The sequence below is a fragment of the Notothenia rossii genome (assembly GCF_949606895.1).
Source record: "Notothenia rossii genome assembly, chromosome: 1".
Classification (NCBI taxonomy): domain Eukaryota; kingdom Metazoa; phylum Chordata; class Actinopteri; order Perciformes; family Nototheniidae; genus Notothenia; species Notothenia rossii.
Window position 1 is genome coordinate 45,062,535 of NC_136912.1, and position 19,110 is coordinate 45,081,644.

The following is a 19,110-nucleotide window of genomic DNA, read 5'->3' on the forward strand; positions in this document are numbered from 1 at the left end:
AGTTTCGGTGGGGTGAGGTACAGTTGATGGAGGACATTATAGTGAACCAGTCTGTACCTGGCATTAATAGTCGCTGACAAATTGTCTTTACATCAATCTGACCAGAGCTGTTCATCAATTGCTACATCCAGATCTGACTCCCATCTCACTCTAGATTTGTGTAAACCTGGCTTTGGGACCTCATTCAGCAGTAAAGAGTACATTTTAGAAATACCTTTGTATACATTTCCCTCATGAAGCAGTTTCTCCACATCAGTCAACACAGGTAAAGTCATCCCAGGGTCCAGGTTGGCTACAAGAAAGGATCTTAACTGAAGATAGCAGAAGAAGGTCTTGTTGGACAAGTCATATTTCCTCTTTAATTGTTAGTTGTCTGTCTGTCTTGGATATAATCCTGGGGTTCCATTTATAAATAAATTCGCTAAACACTTTTTCTTTCAGGAGGTGCAATCCAATTTGTATCCAGGATGGGGCACCGTCACCCTCAAAAAAGGCTGAAACAAATCGTATTTGAGCCGCCAAATAATACTTTTTAAAACATGGTAATTGAAGGCCCCCTGATCTGTAATCCCACATCAATTTCTCTATAGATACCCTGGCCACTTTACAGTTCCATATAAACTGTCTAACATGTTTATTGAGGGTTTAAAAAAAGAAGAAGTTTGAAGCAGTTGAATGGGCAAGGACCGGAAAAGATACTGTAGCCTTGGTAGTATATTCATTTTCACACAATTAACTCTGCCAATTAGAGTAATGGGTAAACTCATCCACCTTTGTAGATCACTTTCAATTCTACTGAGCAATGGGAGGAAGTTAAGTTTGTATATATTTTTAAGGTCATTATCTATAGTTATCCCAAGATATTCTTTATTGTTAAGCCACTTAAATGTACTCAGTGTAATCAAAGTTAGTTAGTAGAACGATTTCACTTTTCTCACCTTATATCCTGAGATATCACCATAAGCATTTAGCAGAGTCTGTAATTTGGCGAGGGAGTTACCAGGGTCTGTCATCTGCCAGGAGATTAATTTTATGATTTGTCTGATCTACTCTAAAACCCTTTATATCAGGATCCTGTCTAATTGCTTCAGCTAGGGGCTCAATAGCCAAGACAAAAAGCCCTGGAGACAAAGGGCAGCCCTGTCGGCTTGATCTACTCAATTAATAAACAACTGACTAAACCCAAACTTGGCCAAGACTTTAAATAAATATGGCCACTGCAACAGGTCGAAGGCCTTTTCAGCGTCTAAAGCTACATCTATACTGGGCTCAGTCTTTGACTTTGTTAAGTGGATAATATTAAAGAGCCTACATAAGTTATCAGCTGATGAACGTTTAGAAATAAAAAACACTCTGGTCCGGGTTAATTAATTGTGGCAAACCTTGGCCAAGCCTGTTAGCCAGGGCCTTAGATATTAATTTATAGTCCGAATTCAATAATGAAATTGGTCGAAATGAAGAGCACTTTAATGGAGCTTTATTTTGTTTGTGGATCACAGTGATTATGGCGACTGTGGCTGCAAGGGAGTGCGGTCGTCTTTCAACCAGAAGCTTGTGGGTTCGATCCCAGCCCATGCAGTCAACATGTCGATGTATCCTTGGGCAAGATACTTAACCCTGAGTTGCTCCCGATGGCATTGCCAACGGTGTGTGAATGTGTATGAATGTTAGTTCCTCCACTGTATGAATGAGTGTGAATGGGTGAATGACATGTAGTATGTAAAGCGCTTTGAGGGGTCTTAAAAGACTGGATAAAGCGCAATATAAGTACAGTCCATTTACCATTTATGGCAGTAGAGAATGATTCAGGCAGAGTTTGAGTTTTGATGCGAAGTTAATTACATCCATGATGAGTGGGATGAGTAAATCCTTAAATTCTCTGTAAAATCCTGGTACGAAACCATCTTCCCCCGGCGATGTATTAGATTGCAATGAGCCCAAAGCCTTTTCAATTTCTTTCAGAGTGTAGGGAAGATGAAGTTTATTTTGGTCTTCTTGGCCAAGTTTTGGCAAGTCAATAGTGGACAGGAATTCATCAATTTTAGTCAGATCTTCTGGTGATTCCGATTTATATACATTTGCATAAACCTGTTTAAATGTGCCATTAATTTCTACCGGGTTATGTGACACTGAACCCGCTTCAGTTTGAATTGCGTTAATTGTTCTTGAGCTTTCCTCTTTTCTCAATTGCAAGGACAGCATTTTATGTGCCCCCAATTCTTAATACCTTTGTTTAGCTCTTAAAATGACTTTTTCAATTTTATAAGTGTGTAGCGTATTGTATTTGAGCTTCATGTTTAACAGCGATTGGTATAATACCTTGGACCCAGATAGTTGAAACTCCTTTTCCAATTTCAAAATATATGTTTCCAGTTTTTCTATTTCTGCCATATATTTCTTTTTAATACCTTTTGTATAATAGATTATTTGTCCCCTTCAATAAGCTTTAAGTGTGTCCCATAGTATAAAACTATTGGGGGAGGAAGGACAGTTAGTCTCGCAGAATAGCTTTATCTGGTCCCTAATAAACATGCAAAAATCAGGTTTTTGAGGAAGGGTAGGGTTCATTCGCCATCTATATGAGTTAGTTTTTTTTTCTGGCATCAAAATAGACAGGGTCAAAGGAGAATGATCAGACAGGGTCCTAGATAAATATTCAGATTCCAATGCTCTATGAACTAGCTGCGTTGATAAGAGAAAAAGGTCAATCCTAGTATGAGACTTATGGGGACAGGAATAGAAAGAGTAGTCTCTGCATGAGGGTGCATCCGTCTCCAAAAATCTGTCAAATTTAGATCTTCCTTAAATGCCAGGGTGGTTTTGGCAGCTTTTGATTTAGATACTGCCAAGGATGACTTATCCAGAATAGGATCCAGGCAAAAATTAAAATCACCCCCTACCAGTATGTTTTGTCGTCCCCCTGACACCGGTTGGGTGCGTATAAGTTTAAAAGTGTCCAGGATTCTGAGTAAATCTGACAATTAACTTTAGACTCTTTTCCTTTTAACCGGTCCGTTTAGTCCATTCACATTAAAGCTAAAAAATGTCACTGCCCTGTTCATCAACAATAAGAGTATACATCGATCATTGTATTATGGCCTCTTTGTGAAGTCACCATGCAAGTGTAAATGTATCTCCCGCAGTAAAGTGGCAAAAAGTAAGATAAAGCACTGACAATAGAAAGAAAAAAGAAAACGCTCCCACCCACCCACCCCTCTCCCCCCGAAGTGCCTACTCCTGAACATCCGGCACAGAGATACAATATTCTTCTTCTTTCTTTTAACCCTTCTTTTGTAGGACTTCGACCACCACTGTCCGTGGGTGAACAACTGCATTGGCAGGAGGAACTACCGCTACTTCTTCCTCTTCCTCCTCTCTCTGACGGCGCACATCATGGCCGTGTTTGGGTTCGGCATGCTCTTCATCCTCTACCATCGGCAGAATATTGACCGCCTGCACGCCATCGTCACGTATCCTTTTAGGATCTGTTTTTTGTAGTTTTTCCTTTTTAGGGATGGCAAACCAGTTTAAACATATTCTGGACAACCAGTTTCGATAGCACCATGAAATCAAAACATTGATCTTGTCTCTTAAGGTTTTTCCTTAACCCCCATGCTCTCAGGCTGGCTGTAATGTGTGTTGCAGGCCTGTTCTTCATCCCTGTGGCTGGTCTCACTGGCTTCCACATAGTGCTTGTGGCCAGAGGCAGGACTACTAATGAACAGGTGGGACCTTCACTAACAATTCGTAGTCCCAGAAATCCTGTAGTTGATATTTTTTAGCCACAGATAGCTGGGTAAATGTTGGCTCTCTGTAAATAATAACAAGAGTACAATCTAGATCAGCACTAAAAGAAAAGTGTCTGTTTGTGATATATGACTACAATAGAATAGGAAAATGCAGAGAAGGACATGTCTGTTTAAGGTGTAGAAACAAAGTGGCAACAGCTGCTTTGGAAAGATGTGGAACTAGGAAAAAACCCAATATTAAAGTTTGACATTATGAGCTATTTTCCCTTTTCCACACAGTTTTAGTTCAGGTGATAATCCTAACTGGTACATAGATGTTCTCTAGGTATATATATTTAAGCCCCACATGCTTTGTTATCAGAATAAGTGACATTATTCAGAACATATTGAATATAAGTGATCATGCCCATACTGTATTCATTTCATTTGAGTGGGGACATGTTCAATATCCTTTCATACTTTATCCATCCTCCCTCTCATCTTTTGATATCTCTGATGTCCTTCTCTTTCTTCAGGTGACAGGGAAGTTCAGAGGAGGTGTTAACCCTTTCACCAATGGCTGTTGGAAGAATGTCTCTCATGTCCTCTGCAGCTCACAGGCGCCCAGGTGCATATTCTTCCTTTTCCTTTTTTTGTAGCCTACATGCTCATATAGTTTAGTTATACAACAGTAAATGCACTACAGTAGATATGATGCGTCCTGGTGCCGGGCGCTTGCTAACTTTCCTGTTGTGCCGATTCTGGCCGGAGAGACGTTATTACCAGCAGGTGGATATACCTTAAAAAGAGCCATAACCGTGCTCGTCATAGGTGCGCTTCGGCGAAGATACTACATCCCTGACAGCGCTCGCCGCTCCACGGTTATGCATGCTTGAATTTCTGAAGAACAAAATGCAATAAAAGATGTATACATTCCTTGATGATGTCATTCTTTATCAATTGTTTTCAAGCTTAATAATAACCACAGTTAATATGTAACTTCCAATTTGTCACGTTGACCGGTAAGATTATTTTTCTAACAGAAACTCTGGTGAGTATATCACTGCATTTAGAAGAAGTCTTTCTTGTGACAGAAGTGCATTTGTGCAGTGGTTGGTCTTCATGGTGTGGTCTGTGCTCTGCAGGTATCTGGGCAGGAAGAAGTGTGTGCAGAGTGTGTGTGTGCAGCCTCCCTTCCTGCGGCCGCAGCTGACAGAGGCCCAGCTGGCTGCAAAGATCCTGGACAACGGCATCCAGGGAGATCTGCACCGGGTAAGATCAGCAGGATGGAGCGGCGGTATAAAAACAAATAGAGTTGCTTTGGCCTTTTGGTCAAACACACGTGAGGTAAATGTGATGTGCTTCTCACTCAGATTGCACTTGGTTAGTCTATTTATAGGCAGGTCCAGGTGGCAGCAGGTGGTTTAGAAGCTGTTTGAAATTTAAAAAATATATTGGTGGGCTTGATTGCAAAATGAAATATTCCCACAGGGATAGATATGTATAATATGTGTAGTAAATGTACAGGTAAAAAAATGATTTCAGAGTGAAGCAGGAAGAAGCGGTTATTTCCAGGTCGTCAAGCATTCTCTGGCAGCAACCACAGTTTAAAAAGACAGGTCAAAGTAAGGCTGGGTCTGATGGTAAATGACCAATCTACCTGGCTAGTTTTTGTCATTTTTAGTAGTTAAGTAATAGCAATACACTTTTCAAGTGTGTTGTAAGAGACTGGTTATTCAGTGGAAGCCTCAAGGTGCATGGACATTTTGATAAATGCATTTTGAAAACTGCAACCGTTAAAATTGAAGTCTTTATAATGTTAACATAAATGTGAAGCAGCATTACCTGGTGAGGGAGATGCAAGATTGAGATTCACTTTCAATGTTATTCATACAGAGAATGTTCTGTGGAAAGTTGATTAACAATTGCAGATAGATGCATAGATGGAAAAAAAGGAAAGGAGATTTAGTTTTCCCCAGTATAATGTTTTGATAATCAACCCCTTTAATCTGTATTCATAGTATAATGTTGTTTTCATAACCCTCCCCCCTTTAACATTTGTATTCATAGAACAATCTTGTTTTGATAATCACTCCCTTACCCCCTTAAAGATAAACAGTAAAATAATGTTCAGAATCAGTCACTATACTCATGGCAAACCAATGATTTGGCATCATGCTAAGTAATGTTGTGGATGCATTGAGCTGCCGATAAGTTGCACCTGATATCAAATGTGATATTGCACTTGATCGTTTGTTGCAGTTAATGATGCATTTAATTGGGATACAATTTTTCTTTTTTTTTATCTTTATAATATATGCATTACGATGTTATTATTTTAGGACAGATGGAGATTTTTTAAATCTCACATACTCCCTGCAGTACTCCAAAGAACCCCTAGGAGGACACTCACTGCCATTTGAAAAACAGTTTTCTGAATGATACTAATTTGGTATTTTTAACAAAGGAGGGGAAGTAATACCATGACTTACTGTACATTTCAGTCATGTGATTCTTTGACTTTGTATTTCTCTTCCATCCAGTCCAAGTCCAGTCTGGAGATGATGGAGAGCCAGTCATGTGACGCTGAGCCTCCACCTCCTCCCAAACCGGAGCTCCGCTACCCTGGGATCACCCGAGGAAACACAGAGGGTAACGCTTTCTGACTCTTAACCATACAATGCTCTGGTTCACTACTTCACAGTGAGTTTATTCAATTATTTTTCTTCCCACCCTCCTGCAGAGTGCAGTCTACTGAACAAAGCCCCTCCCACCCCCACCATGTACAAATACAGGCCCACCTACAGCCCTGGGAAGAACCACACAGCGCTCACACATGCTTACGCCAACCAGGTAATCCACACATGTACAGCAGGCTGCATCTGAACAAGCAGGGGTGCATAAATGAAAGGGACATGGAGGGTGTAAGGGGGCATTGAAACAGATATAGTACTATATTACACACAATTACAGAACACTTTATTAATCAGAGCACTCGCACATTTAGAGCACTACATATTTGTCTATCTTTTAAACAATAAAAGGAATCAGGCAGAGATACTGCATGACCTATGACACAGTGGTCTACAGTTTATTGATCAAGCTAGTGTCTATGTTGAGCAGGGGTCGTACCAACATATCGTTTTTATGAGTATAAAAGCAAGACATTATTCGGCATCCAGTCTTGACACTGATTTATTAATGTGGAACTGATCGGCTGTCAAGATATGCATTATCAGTGTAGATTAAGATTTCCTTTTTTCTAGAATTACTATAATTTGTCCAAAGGGTGTTTATATAAATACATCAAAAAAAGAGGGCCAAGGATTAAGCCTCGATATTTTACATCGGAAATAATAATTTTGTATTTTTACATTATAAACACATCTCGTTCTTTCTGATAGCTAGAAATGTAAATCATGTGAGAGCCAGGCCAGTTGTTCCTTCAAACAGAGTGGTCAACAGTTTCAAAGCTGCACTAAGAAATACAGTGCTGAAATCTGAATCCAGGAGACTAGAAAAAGGGAAGTAAGAATAAAGAAATGTTTCTATTTCATATTCATTTCTTCAACATGATACAGCTCTGAAACAAATGAAGAGACCACTCCACATGTTTCTTAAATCTCAATCTCTACATGTATGGCAGCCATTCCATTCCAGTGTCTGTTGAATTCCTTCACAGAGGAATGTTGTCAGTAGTTTATAGAATAAAAAAAACAAAAACGTCAATTTGACTCAAACACATACCTATATAGTAAAACCAGAGAAACTGATAATGCTGCAGTGATCTCTTAATGTTTTCCAGAGCTGTAGTATCCAATCAAGAGTGTTGCCTGATGCGCTGTAGATCTATGAATAGGTCTTGTGCTAATTGGAGCAGGATAGCTTATATTAGTAGTAAATATTGGTGGCAGTGCAATGATGTAGGGATACAATTTAGATTACTTCAGATGCTCTGAATGGGACAGCATGTGACAGTTTACCACTGCCAGAAGTAGGGATAATAATCAGATTTCTATTATTCCCATATTTGGTAAGGCAAGGTATGAGTAATACAGTGAAGCTGACAGTCTCAATTTAAAAATCAGCTATCAGTATGTAACTAAAAGTATATCAGATGCACTAAGGTGTGTGTGTTTTCTGTTTTTTTTTTTCATTTGTCCCTGCCTTTCAATCTAATGCATCTCCATTTTTGTTTGTTTTTTGATTTCCTGTCGCCCATCTGGGTTTGGTTTCTCAGTGGCTTTCTGTCGATCAATATCAGTAAGTGGTTGTGCTGAAAGCAATTTTCCTCATATTTTCTTTGTTTCCTGCCCCTTTCTGTTTGCCTGGACATGGGTGAACTACTGTGTTAATACATCTAGAGACTGGATTCATCTCTCTGGTAATGTATAGGGCTGAGGAATAGAGAGTCCTTTGTGTTTGAATCAAAGGACTGTATCCAAGTACATCTAGACATGGTACGGATGGTTCTACTCAGAATTTTTACCCATGTCCGGTTCATTTCCTCCTACCTGTCAATCCACAACTTTGTTTTGATTTTCCTTAATTTTTCCCGAATGAGAAGTCTCCTGTAGATTCACCAAGAGCTTGTCAAAGAAGTAGTCAAACACAGTATCAAAAGTACCACAAGTGCCCTTCGTATATAATTTGATGTTTCAGCTGGGTTCTTCTCATAAGGCGCATTCACACCGCAGTACTTTTCCCACAAAGGTTCATGTACGTAGTACATGAGAACTCTTTAGTTCTCTTTAACTAAGTACAGACCGCGTTCACACCGGAATAAATCCCTGAGGGAGGATTAGGCAAATGAAGCCGCTGACTTCAATTCTTCTTTTTCTGCTTTGGGTTTACTGGCAGGCCGCAAACCACTTCACGGCGTATACTGCCACCCGAAGTCCCCGGCCGGAAGTCCCCGGGGACTGGCTTCAGTAGAAGCTGCTGGGACTCCCAGCAGCTCCTACTGAAGCCTTCCGAGTAAATCGCCAGAACGCCGACACCTCCTCATCTCCACCGCTTCCATGTTTTCTTTTGTGTTGCCGTAAGTTAGTCTCTCTGCGTTTCTGCGCTGGGCTAATGCTAATAATGCTAATGCAAGGATAATAAAATGGCTGCTTCACAAAACTTTGTTGGAGTTTTACGGGCCGTGGTTTGCAATCCGCCCAGCCACTCAGACATAGGAACCTTTTTCTCCCACGAAAGTACCTGCTCTCTAGCAGGGACGGAAAAGGGGGTAAAAAAGTTCTGATGAACTAATTTTTGTTCCGGCTCTTTTTGGTGTGAACGTGACATTTCGGAACTATATCGGAACTAAAGTGGGAAAAGTACTGCGGTGCGCCTATACAGAGATGAGCCTAATGACGACTCAGAAAGAGGAATCATGTTCCCTCTTCTCCTTGGTTGCAGTTTGAGGTGAAAGCAGTAAAAGAAGCAACAAAATAAGTTGTTACTTTTAAGTGATAATGACAAAAGTTTATTTCAAAATTCATGAGGATATTATGACTTGTGTAATGAAACATTTGTGACCTCGATACACAACATGTATACATTACGCATACATACAACCATTTATCATACTATATTTTCCGTTTACAGTCTTTTGTTGTGTTGCATTTTTTTATTTGACTTTTTACCCTCACAACACCACAGTACCAGAAACATTGGTATCAAAATAAACATATTAAACTTGTGTTACAGTTAAGTTAGTGTGCTGTATCCAACTAAAGCTTTCCTCCTCGAGCTCAGCCTCTGTCTGCATACCATACAAAATGTGTTCACCAGTCTGAAATGTTACTACATGTATGCAAGTAGAAGTACCCGAGTGAAGGAATACATTTTTACAAGTAAAAGTCCTGCATTCAAAATGTTACTCGAGTACAAAAGTATTAGCATCAAAATATATTTAAAGTACCAATGGGGAATTTAAGTGAAAACCACGCCAAAGAGGCAAAGAGCGGGGGTGCAGCTCCATAGATCAAATGAGAAACAAACTCAGAATAAATGTCTCCAGACCGGGACCAGTGACCGGCGCTCTGCCTTATTGTAAGGTGTGCAGAGTCTTCCTCTGTCCACGCCTCCTCCATCTCAGCACTGTGATCTTCTAAAGGCCCTCGGCATCAGAGCTGACCTGAGTGGAGCTGTTGTGTCAGGAAGTGTACACTAGAGGGAGTGAGAGTGCAGCAGGAATCAAATCAACCTTTATTTATATAGCCCAATATCACAAACACTTTCTCTGAGAGGGCTTTACAGATTAACAAACTTAAATGACACTGCTAAAAGATCAAATGAATTTACAATAATATAATAAAAACACAAGATAGCATGTCAAATACAAATACAATCTGATCAAAAACGACAAAAATACATTAAAAACAAAAAGATAAAATGGATGACAAACATTGGGCACTCTTAAACCAGCTTTAACTTTATGCTTTTGAAGGTCTTCAGAACACTCTTAATATTTTGTACACGGTCTGACTCCCAAATAAAAACGGTTGGTTCCAGAGAGAGGGAGCTTAGTTGAACGCTCTCATCTGGTTTTGGGGGACCTGCACTCTGGACGTAATGCCCGAGAGGGGCAATAGTGGATTCAAATATCTTTTAGGTAGGATGATGCCTGACCATTAAGCGCTTTGTAAGTAAGAAGTATTTTCAATTAGATTCTGTAATTTACTGGGAGCCAGGGTAGAGCTGCTATAATTGGAGCGATGTGGTCCTTTTTCTGTGTTTTGGTTCATAGACAGGCTGCAGCAAGTTGTACCAGGAAGTACAGCAGGAAGTAGTTCAACTCCAGGTTGCTCCCTTGCTCAGCTGCTTGTTGTTTCTTTTCCCTCTCCTCCTCCTCTTCCTCCTCCTCCTCCTCCTTTTCATCCTCCTCCCTCCTCCAGCTGAGTCGAGGAGAGAGTGTTGGCAGTGCAAAGGACTCCTCCTCCTCCACCTCCTCCCTCCTCCAGGCCAGTCAGCAGCCCGGTTTCCGCTCCCAGCCCAGCCTGGACCGCAGGGACGCTGTGGGGGGGGCGGGGGTTGGAGCTGGGGAGGAGAGGAGGGAGGGGAGAAGAGAGGTGGGGGGCATCCCTGGCTACACCCTCGGTGGACGTTCGTACCCCTCCTTCTCATCCAGCTCCACCCACACCTCGGCCGGCACCACCCACCTCTCCGAGGCAACCACCACCTCCGCCAGCTTCAAGAGTTTAGCCAATCAGACGCCCCCGCCTCACCACCCGTCCCGCAACGGGAGCCTTTCGTATGACAGCTTGGTGGCAGATGGAGAGGACTTCAACAAAGGGGTGGTGGTGGCCCCTGAGGCTCCGTCTGGGAGACCCTGTACGCCGGCAGCAGGCGGCTACACCTCCCCCTTCCTGTCTCACCCGAGAGACGCTGAGATGCAGTCGCCCCACCACTACCACCGCTCCTCCCACCTCCACCACCACCAGCCCTTCCTCCATCGCTCCTCCTCCACCACATCCTCCTCCCCCCCACCTCCCCTAGACAGGGAGCGCCTGCTGGGGGATCCTCACCCCCTGCCAGCCAATCACACCTCTGCTCCGCCGTCCTCTGCCGCCCCGCCTCCCCCACACCATCGCCACCACCACGCCCATCACCACCACCACCACGCCCACCATCACCACCACTCTTCTTCCTCTTCATCCACCAGCCGCCCTCCCCGCTTTGCCGGCCCTTACGCGCCCCCCCACCACCATGCCTATCCCTACCGCACCCGATCCACCGACACCCCCCTGGGACCCTCCTCCTCCACCTCCACCACCCACCCTCCCCGCTCGCCCCACCCCCCGCCCCTGGGCAAGTCTCTCTCCTACTCCAGCGCCGCCGCAGCAGAGATGCAGTACCGGCTCGTCCGTAAGGCCTCAGCGTCAGCCGGGGCCAACGCGGCGGGGGTGGGAGGAGGAGGGGGAGGAGCTGGGGGAGGAGGAGGAGGAGGAGGAGTAATGCTGCCCCCAAAGTGAGTATGACCTTCGCCTTTTGTCGGGACCATTGGTTTGCACCTGCCCGCCTCAACAGCTGACTACCTGATTGACTGCTCTTCCTGCTTCTCCTCCTCCTTCTCTCCTCCTCCTCCTCCTCCTGCCAGGTTTCCTGTGAGTTGTCTCTCTTTCCCTTTGCCTGTCTTCCATGTGTCTGAGCTTTCATGTGTGATGCTGCGTTATCATAGGAATCATCAGTGCATCATGTGTTCTGTTCTGTACTTTTAATATCACGTTCTCACAAGTCACCCCCAGACACAGACAACATTTAGCATGAAGGCGCCTGGTCTGTCTGTCGCTGCATGTTCCTGTCTTCCCCTGCTCACTGTCCCCCCCATGCACAGGGTCATTTCATTGTGTCTCCACTGTGATTACTTGTTGAGTTTGAATGCTGCATGAAATCCACTTTTCAGATGATCTGTGTTGAATCAGTGAAATAAAAATATGGTTTTAACTTTCATACTGAGATACAAAAATGTTTCCGCATCACACTTTTATTTACTTATGAAATCTTTCTTAATGAAGGAATACCCTGATCACATTCACAGCAGGAGGCTCCAGTCCTTCAAAACATAAATATATACATATATATGCAGATATATATTCTACTTAAAGTTTCAAAAGTACTCATAGAATGACAAATACTCAAGTAGAACAAAGAAAAGATGTATAAAGTACAGTCCTTGAGTAAATGATGATGCTGTTAGGGTCTCTCTCCTCAGGGTGCAGTGTGATGATGGTGTTAGGGTCTCCTCAGGGTGCAGTGTGATGATGGTGTTAGGGTCTCCTCAGGGTGCAGTGTGATTATGGATTTAGGGTCTCCTCAGGGTGCAGTGATGATGGTGCTAGGGTCTCCTCAGGGTGCAGTGATGATGGTGCTAGGGTCTCCTCAGGGTGCAGTGATGATGGTGTTAGGGTCTCCTCAGGGTGCAGCAGAGACTGTGTTCTCTGTGTGGGAGGACAGAGCTCTCTCTGGACTTCCTGCCCCTCACACTGTCTCTGTGTCCTTCCTCCTTCAGGGATGAGCTGATCCAGAGGAAGCCTCTGAGTCGGTCCAATGGCGGCCAGCCCTTCTCCTCCTGCTCCGCCCCTTCCTCTCCCTCTCACCCAATCAGCGTGTGTGCCCGACCCGGAGTGGCCTATCCCAGCTCGACCCTGACCCACAGTCCTGCTCACAAGCCTCAGGGGGGCGGGGTGAAGAAGGTGACGGGCGTCGGGGGCACCACCTACGAGATCTCTGTGTGAGCGGCCACCAGACCCCCCCTGGAGGAGCGAAGAGGAGGTTCTGCGGCCTCCTCCCCCTCTGAGGGAGAGAAACCGCTTTTGAGGGTCTGAGGAGGAACCAGATCTCACTGCTGGTTGGCTGTGGAGCTAGACTGGATCCACCGCACTTCCTGTGCAGGTCACGTGATGCTGGAGCACGCAGGAACCTTCTCAGTCTGCTCGCTGTGTTCAGGTGTTACATTATGCATTCCCACTGCCAGGGGGAGGGCTCTGACCCCCGCCAACTGTAACGTTACAGTCTGCTTGCCAGCACTGTGAACCCAGAAATGTTGAGTACCCCAAAGTTTCATGTTAGAAATGAAGTAGTGGCCCTCCAGTAATTACAAACTGCCGGATGGATAATATGTTGGGCAATTTGCACAATTTGCATAAATTGCGTTAATTGGCATTAATTAGCATTGCTATGTGGACAATAGTTTAAAAAAGGCTTGGCCGATTTGGAGAATTCTAGAGTGGATTTGGGGGTTATTGAGGACGCTGAATCCGTTTCTGACATTTTCAGGATCAAAAATGGAAGTTTAACCAGAAAGTGGCTATATTTGTACTCTGGGTGGGCTGATTTTGACTACCATCAGAAGTGTTAGAGACAATTGGATATAGAGGGCACAAGTTGAAACTCTACCTATGAATTCTACTGTGAAGAATTATTGTTCCAACAAATAAGCAATGTTTCCAATACAAATGATCCAGAGTCCACTAAAACTTAAAAATGGACCCAAATTTGTCAAAATCAGCCCACATAAGCCGCTTTCACACCAATTACTTAGTGCCGGCACTTAGTGCCCCCAGGGCACTAAGTACCAATCGCGTTCACACCTGAATAAGTTCCCTGAGGGAAGATTACGCAAATGAGCCGCTGACGTCACTTTGTCTTCTTCTGCTTTGGGTTTACTGACAGGCCGCAAACCACTTCACGGCATATACTGCCTCGCGAAGTCCCCGGCCGGAAGTCCCCGGAGTTGGGGATTGGCTTCAGTAGAAGCTGCTGGGACTCCCAGCAGCTTCTACTGAATCCTTGCGAGTAAATCGCCAGAACACCAGAACGCCGACACCTCCTCATCTCCTCATCATACATTATATTTACAGGATACATTTACATAGTTATAGACATTTACAAGTGCCCATAGTATCAACGAGCATTTCATTTAGCCTAGCTTTAAAAACATGCGGAGGAAAGAGATTGCTCTGTTTCAATTCTTGCTGAAGATTGTTCCCAGCAAGTGGAGCTGCGCACATAAAAGCTGTCTTACCTAAGACAGTCCTTGCTCTTGGCACATCTAACAATACTACATCATGCGATCTCAGACAAAAGCTGCTTGCAACTTTCTGCGTTATCAGAGAGCAGATATAATACGGGAGTTTACCCAACAAAGCTTTATAAATAAACGTGTACCAATGACTGAGCCTCTTTACAGTAAGTGATGGCAAACCTGCCTTGGTATACAGGGTACAGTGATGTGTAAGTGCTTTACAATTTGTGACAAATCTCAGTGCACTGTCATAGGCGGCATCTAACCTGTTCAGGCAATAGGCAGGTGCATTCATATACAACAAATCACCATAGTCCAGCACAGGTAAAAAGGTCACAGTGACTAGCCTTTTCCTGGCCTCAAGTGAGAAACAGGACTTGTTTCTGAAAAATAAACCGATTCTAACCCTCAGCTTTTTAAGCAGGTTATTGACATGAAGTTTAAAAGTCAATCATCAAGCCATATTCCTAGGCATTTATAACACGTAACCACTTCAAGTACTTGTCCTTGCATAGTAACAATATCTAAAACAGGCTCTGGTGTCTTTTTAGCCTTTGAAAATAGCATTACGTTGGTTTTATCAACATTTAAAAGAAGCTTAAGCTCAGCGAGCTGAGTCTGAATAATGTTAAAAACAGCCTGTACTGTAATTTAAAAACAGCCTCCTGAATGGAGGGACCTGCACAGTACATCACGGTATCGTCCGCATAACAATGTAAAGTAGCTTCATCCACATTTCCACCTGTTGATATATATGGAGAATAAAAGTGGACCTAAAACAGAACCTTGAGGAACACCATTAGCCATGTTTAACCACTCAGAACTTTCAGAGAGGTAGTTCACAAACCACCCCACTGCATGGCTGGATATGCCAATACTGAGTAGCCTCTGCTTTAAGATGCGATGATCGACGGTATCAAACGCTTTGGAAAGGTCAATAAATAGAGCTGCACAACTCTGCTTATTGTCTAAGATACTCGTAATAACATTCACCACTTTCATTGTGGCAGTGATGGTGCTATGTTGCTTTCTGAAACCTGACTGATGTTTAGACAGGATATCATTTTTACATAAAACTCCTTTACTTCACTCACTAGGCGTTCGAGCACCTTCGCCAGAACTGACAATTTAGAGATTGGCCTATAGTTATTTAAAATAGTTGCCTCCCCTCCTTTTAGTAAAGGCAAGAAATAAGCTGACTTCCATATTTTTGGAATTGCATTTGTGCTGAGGGAGAGGTTAAAAAGAGTAGTAAAAGGTGGAGCAATAAAATCTGCAGCTTTCTTTAAAAAGAAAGGTTCTATGTTGTCCGGGCCAGCCGGTTTCTTAGGATCTCACTTAGATAATGCTTCAAGAACAACATTGACAGTAAAAGGAGTAAAACTGAAAGGGCTTTCCAGACCACATTGTTCAGAGTCACGGATTGGGGTGTTCACAGCAGCAGAGTTAGTGACAGAATCAAACTGAGAGCCACAAGACACAAAATGCTTATTAAAGCAATTTAACATGGTAGCCCTGTCCGATATAGAGCCAGATGCTGTGGTAAGGCACGGAGGTAGCTCATTACGGATCTCACCGGTGGATATCGATTTGATGGGTTTCCAACATTTCCTAGGATTATTTAGGTTTTCTGTGGTAACTGACAAATAGTACTTCGACTTAGCACTTTTGACATGTGAAGTGAAGCTATTCCTTAGCTGCCTAAAACGCAGCCATTCTACCTCTGAGCCTGTTTGCCTAGCCTTTGCCCTGGCCTTGTTTCTCTCATGAAGGAGACTAGACAGTTCAGCAGAAAACCAAGGATTGTCTCGTCCCTTTACTCTAAATGTACGCAGGGGTACATGTCTATCAATGATCTCCTTAAAACCAAGATAAAAATAAGACCATGCAGTTTCTACATCAGCACACAGATCGATTTTTCCCCAATCAAACCCAAACAGATCTTGACAAAACCCTGCTCCACAAAATGTTTTATGTCTCTCTTAATAATAATACGAGGTTTAGCCTTTTGGACCTTAGTGTCCCTAATTGTGGCTACAGCACATTGGTCACTCAAATCATTCGCAAATACTCCCACAGATGAGTATTTATGGGGAACATTAGTTAGAATGATATCAATTAGGGAGGATTTATTAGGGGACTTAATGTTAGGGCGAGTAGGACTGTCAACAATCTGAGTAACATTTAAAGAGATACAAAGGTTTTTAAAATCCTCTGAAACTGCAGTTAACCAGTCCCAGTTAAAATCACCAAGTAGCACTATTTCCTTGTAGTCTAGTTGCGATAAAAGATTTGCTAGCAAAGACAAGGAGTCCTTGACAGCTGAGGGGGGTCTGTAACAGCCCACCACCATGACCTGTTGCTCCTTTGCCACTTCTATATTTAAGGCTAAAAATTCGAATTGCTTACTGATAGATTTGGAAACTAATGTGGATACACTGAACTTATTCTTAACATAAATGGCAACACCACCACCTTTATTAGGCCAGTCGGAACGATACACATTATAACCATTTAAGGCAATGTCAGAGGCCAAAATAGATTTATTTAGCCATGTTTCTGATAAAACACTGACGTCAGCGTCAGTCGAGCTTGCACAAATGCGGACAGAATCTAGTTTACCTAACAGACTGCGCACATTCAAATGGATGAAACCCAACCCAGACCTAGCTTTAAAATCAGCAGGAGCAGCGATCTGACTACTACTACTGGGCGGACCAGGGTTAGGTTGTACATTTCCTGACAGTAATAGCAACAAAAAAACCAGGCATCTTTTCCTCTTAATCGACACACATACATTGTCATCTACTTTTAGAATCACTGGAAAAAGTCTGCGAGAGTGTGATTAGAGCTTAAGAAGCAGTCCTGAAGAACCATCAACGCAGGCAAACAAAAAAGACAAACATATTTTGTCGAGCAGATTGTCTGTGACAAGGCAACCGGTAATTGTTTGTGTAACACATCCGAACCTTTGCAGGGGATGCCCACTGCGGGTAGCAGAACAGACCTGAATCCAGTAGACTTCTCAGAATGACTAGAGATCTTCTCTCCTTTAGTGCGCTGGGCTAATGCTAATGCTAATGCCAGCAAATACAATGGCGGCTTCAAAAAACTTTTCAGAGTTTTACGGGCCGTGGTTTGCAATTCGCCCAGCCAATAGCAATTGGTACTTTTTTGGTACCACCTCTCTAGCAGGCACTAAACATGGGGGTAAAAGTTCCCGGCACTCAGTACTCTTTTTGGTGTGAACGCGACATCAGGGGTACTAACGGAACTAAACGGGAAAAGTACGGGGGAAAGTACTCTGGTGTGAACGTGCCTATTGTAGTAGAAGTATGGCCAATTTATGCTTAAAAATGCCAATTTGGATCCTGAAAATGTCAGAAATGAATTAAGCATCCTCCGTAACCTCCAAAGCCACTCCAACATCGGGCAAGCCATTTTTTTAACTATTGTCCACATAAGCTATAATGCTACATTTCTAACACAAAATGTTGGGGTACTCAACATTTCCGGGTTCACAACAGGACTCTATGAGCTGACACCTAGACTGTTACCCAACAGCACTTTTACACTGAAGCTGCATTGGGTCACATTGGTGTTATTTTCCATCATTTCCACACTCAGTTTTTGAACATCATTGAACGCTATGATGATGATGATGATGATGCAGCACAGTGTGTGGAACCTGATTGAACTGAAATTGGAGAGCTTCTCACAGTGGAGCTGTTCAGTGTAAACTAAATGTGATGTGTACTTTGAATAAGCCTCCAGCAGACGGAGTGATCTGATTGGACCTTGAGCAAAGGTGTTTTCGTGATGTGTGATGATCTGCGGCCACAGCCTGAAGTCAGTAACGTGGTGTTGTATTATGGGCTGGAAGGAACAGCACATGAACCTCTCCATTGATGTTGTGAATGGACTCGCCTTTATATAGAGCCATGAAAACTGTGACTGAAAAAAAAACGAATTGCTGATTCCCCGTCTGTTGATTTGCTCTTAGATGTGAATATGATTCCATGTTTGTACAGGGTGATGTGATTTTAAATGTGGATTTCTCTTTTTAAGTGGCATTCATAGCAGACCGCAGCATGCACTACTATTATACTGGCCACTGAGTGTGGTCTGTGAACAAACGGGAGACAAAGTGAACAAGGAAGTCATGTTTCGGCCCAACACACACAACTCATTCCTAAGCAACTGCCTTGAAAATTAAAGTGTTTTTTATGTCACCTATTTAATTTGAAATGGTTTGATATGAATTGATATAGAAATATATAGCTGTTGATAAATGAAGAGTTTTAATATTGACTTAAAATAATGGTTGAGTTTTAGAATCCTGATAAAAAAGAAAGTGAGTAAATACCTCTCAGAACAGATGCCTTATTTCTACATGTTCAGTAGTTATCTATACGACGTTTACTCTGTTCTACCATAGAGGAATATGGCTTCTCCTTTAAAAAAGAAAGAAATGAAGCCAGTGGCCCCAACACTAACTATTCAAAAAGGAAACAACATCAGCGGAATTCACGTTTGGTGTGGCTTGGGAAATGCTTTTATGATGAAGTTAAAAGATAAGAGAGACTCCTGGTCTGAGACATGTGTTAAATGGTTGTGAGGATGTGTTGACACAAACAATAACTGTCCTGATGAAGCTTTCTGGGACAGGGTGATCCAGGATCAGCTGCACAGTAGGTCTACAGTGGACACTAAATCTAACCTTTAAATAATATTATTGTGTTGCCTCTTTTATATACATCACACCTTAGGAAACAATGGAACCAACTGATGTTAAGAGTTGTTTACACATCATTAGGTTGATCTTTAATGTGAACATTTAAATGTAGTAGCTGGTAAAGAAGGATT

General features: G+C 42.8%; 1 protein-coding gene across 2 annotated transcripts in view; it reads left to right on the plus strand.

The window, feature by feature from the left end:
- The window catches only part of LOC307029170 (palmitoyltransferase ZDHHC5-A-like), a 42,944-nt gene extending 23,968 nt beyond the window's left edge, over window positions 1-18,976 (plus strand). Inside the window, exons 5-12 of one of the 2 annotated variants that reach the window (XR_013805242.1) lie at window positions 3,298-3,470; window positions 3,623-3,725; window positions 4,265-4,356; window positions 4,874-5,000; window positions 6,272-6,380; window positions 6,472-6,581; window positions 10,616-11,824; window positions 12,730-12,870. Coding sequence is in view for 1 of the 2 variants with exons in the window: in XM_079664894.1 (XP_079521020.1) it covers window positions 3,298-3,470; window positions 3,623-3,725; window positions 4,265-4,356; window positions 4,874-5,000; window positions 6,272-6,380; window positions 6,472-6,581; window positions 10,616-11,688; window positions 12,730-12,955 (2,013 nt within the window). In the remaining variant the exon portion in view is untranslated. Of the gene's footprint in view, window positions 1-3,297; window positions 3,471-3,622; window positions 3,726-4,264; window positions 4,357-4,873; window positions 5,001-6,271; window positions 6,381-6,471; window positions 6,582-10,615; window positions 11,825-12,729 lie in introns of both variants that reach the window. The other variant, XM_079664894.1, reaches the window with a different exon arrangement.
- The last annotated feature ends 134 nt before the right edge of the window (window positions 18,977-19,110 follow it).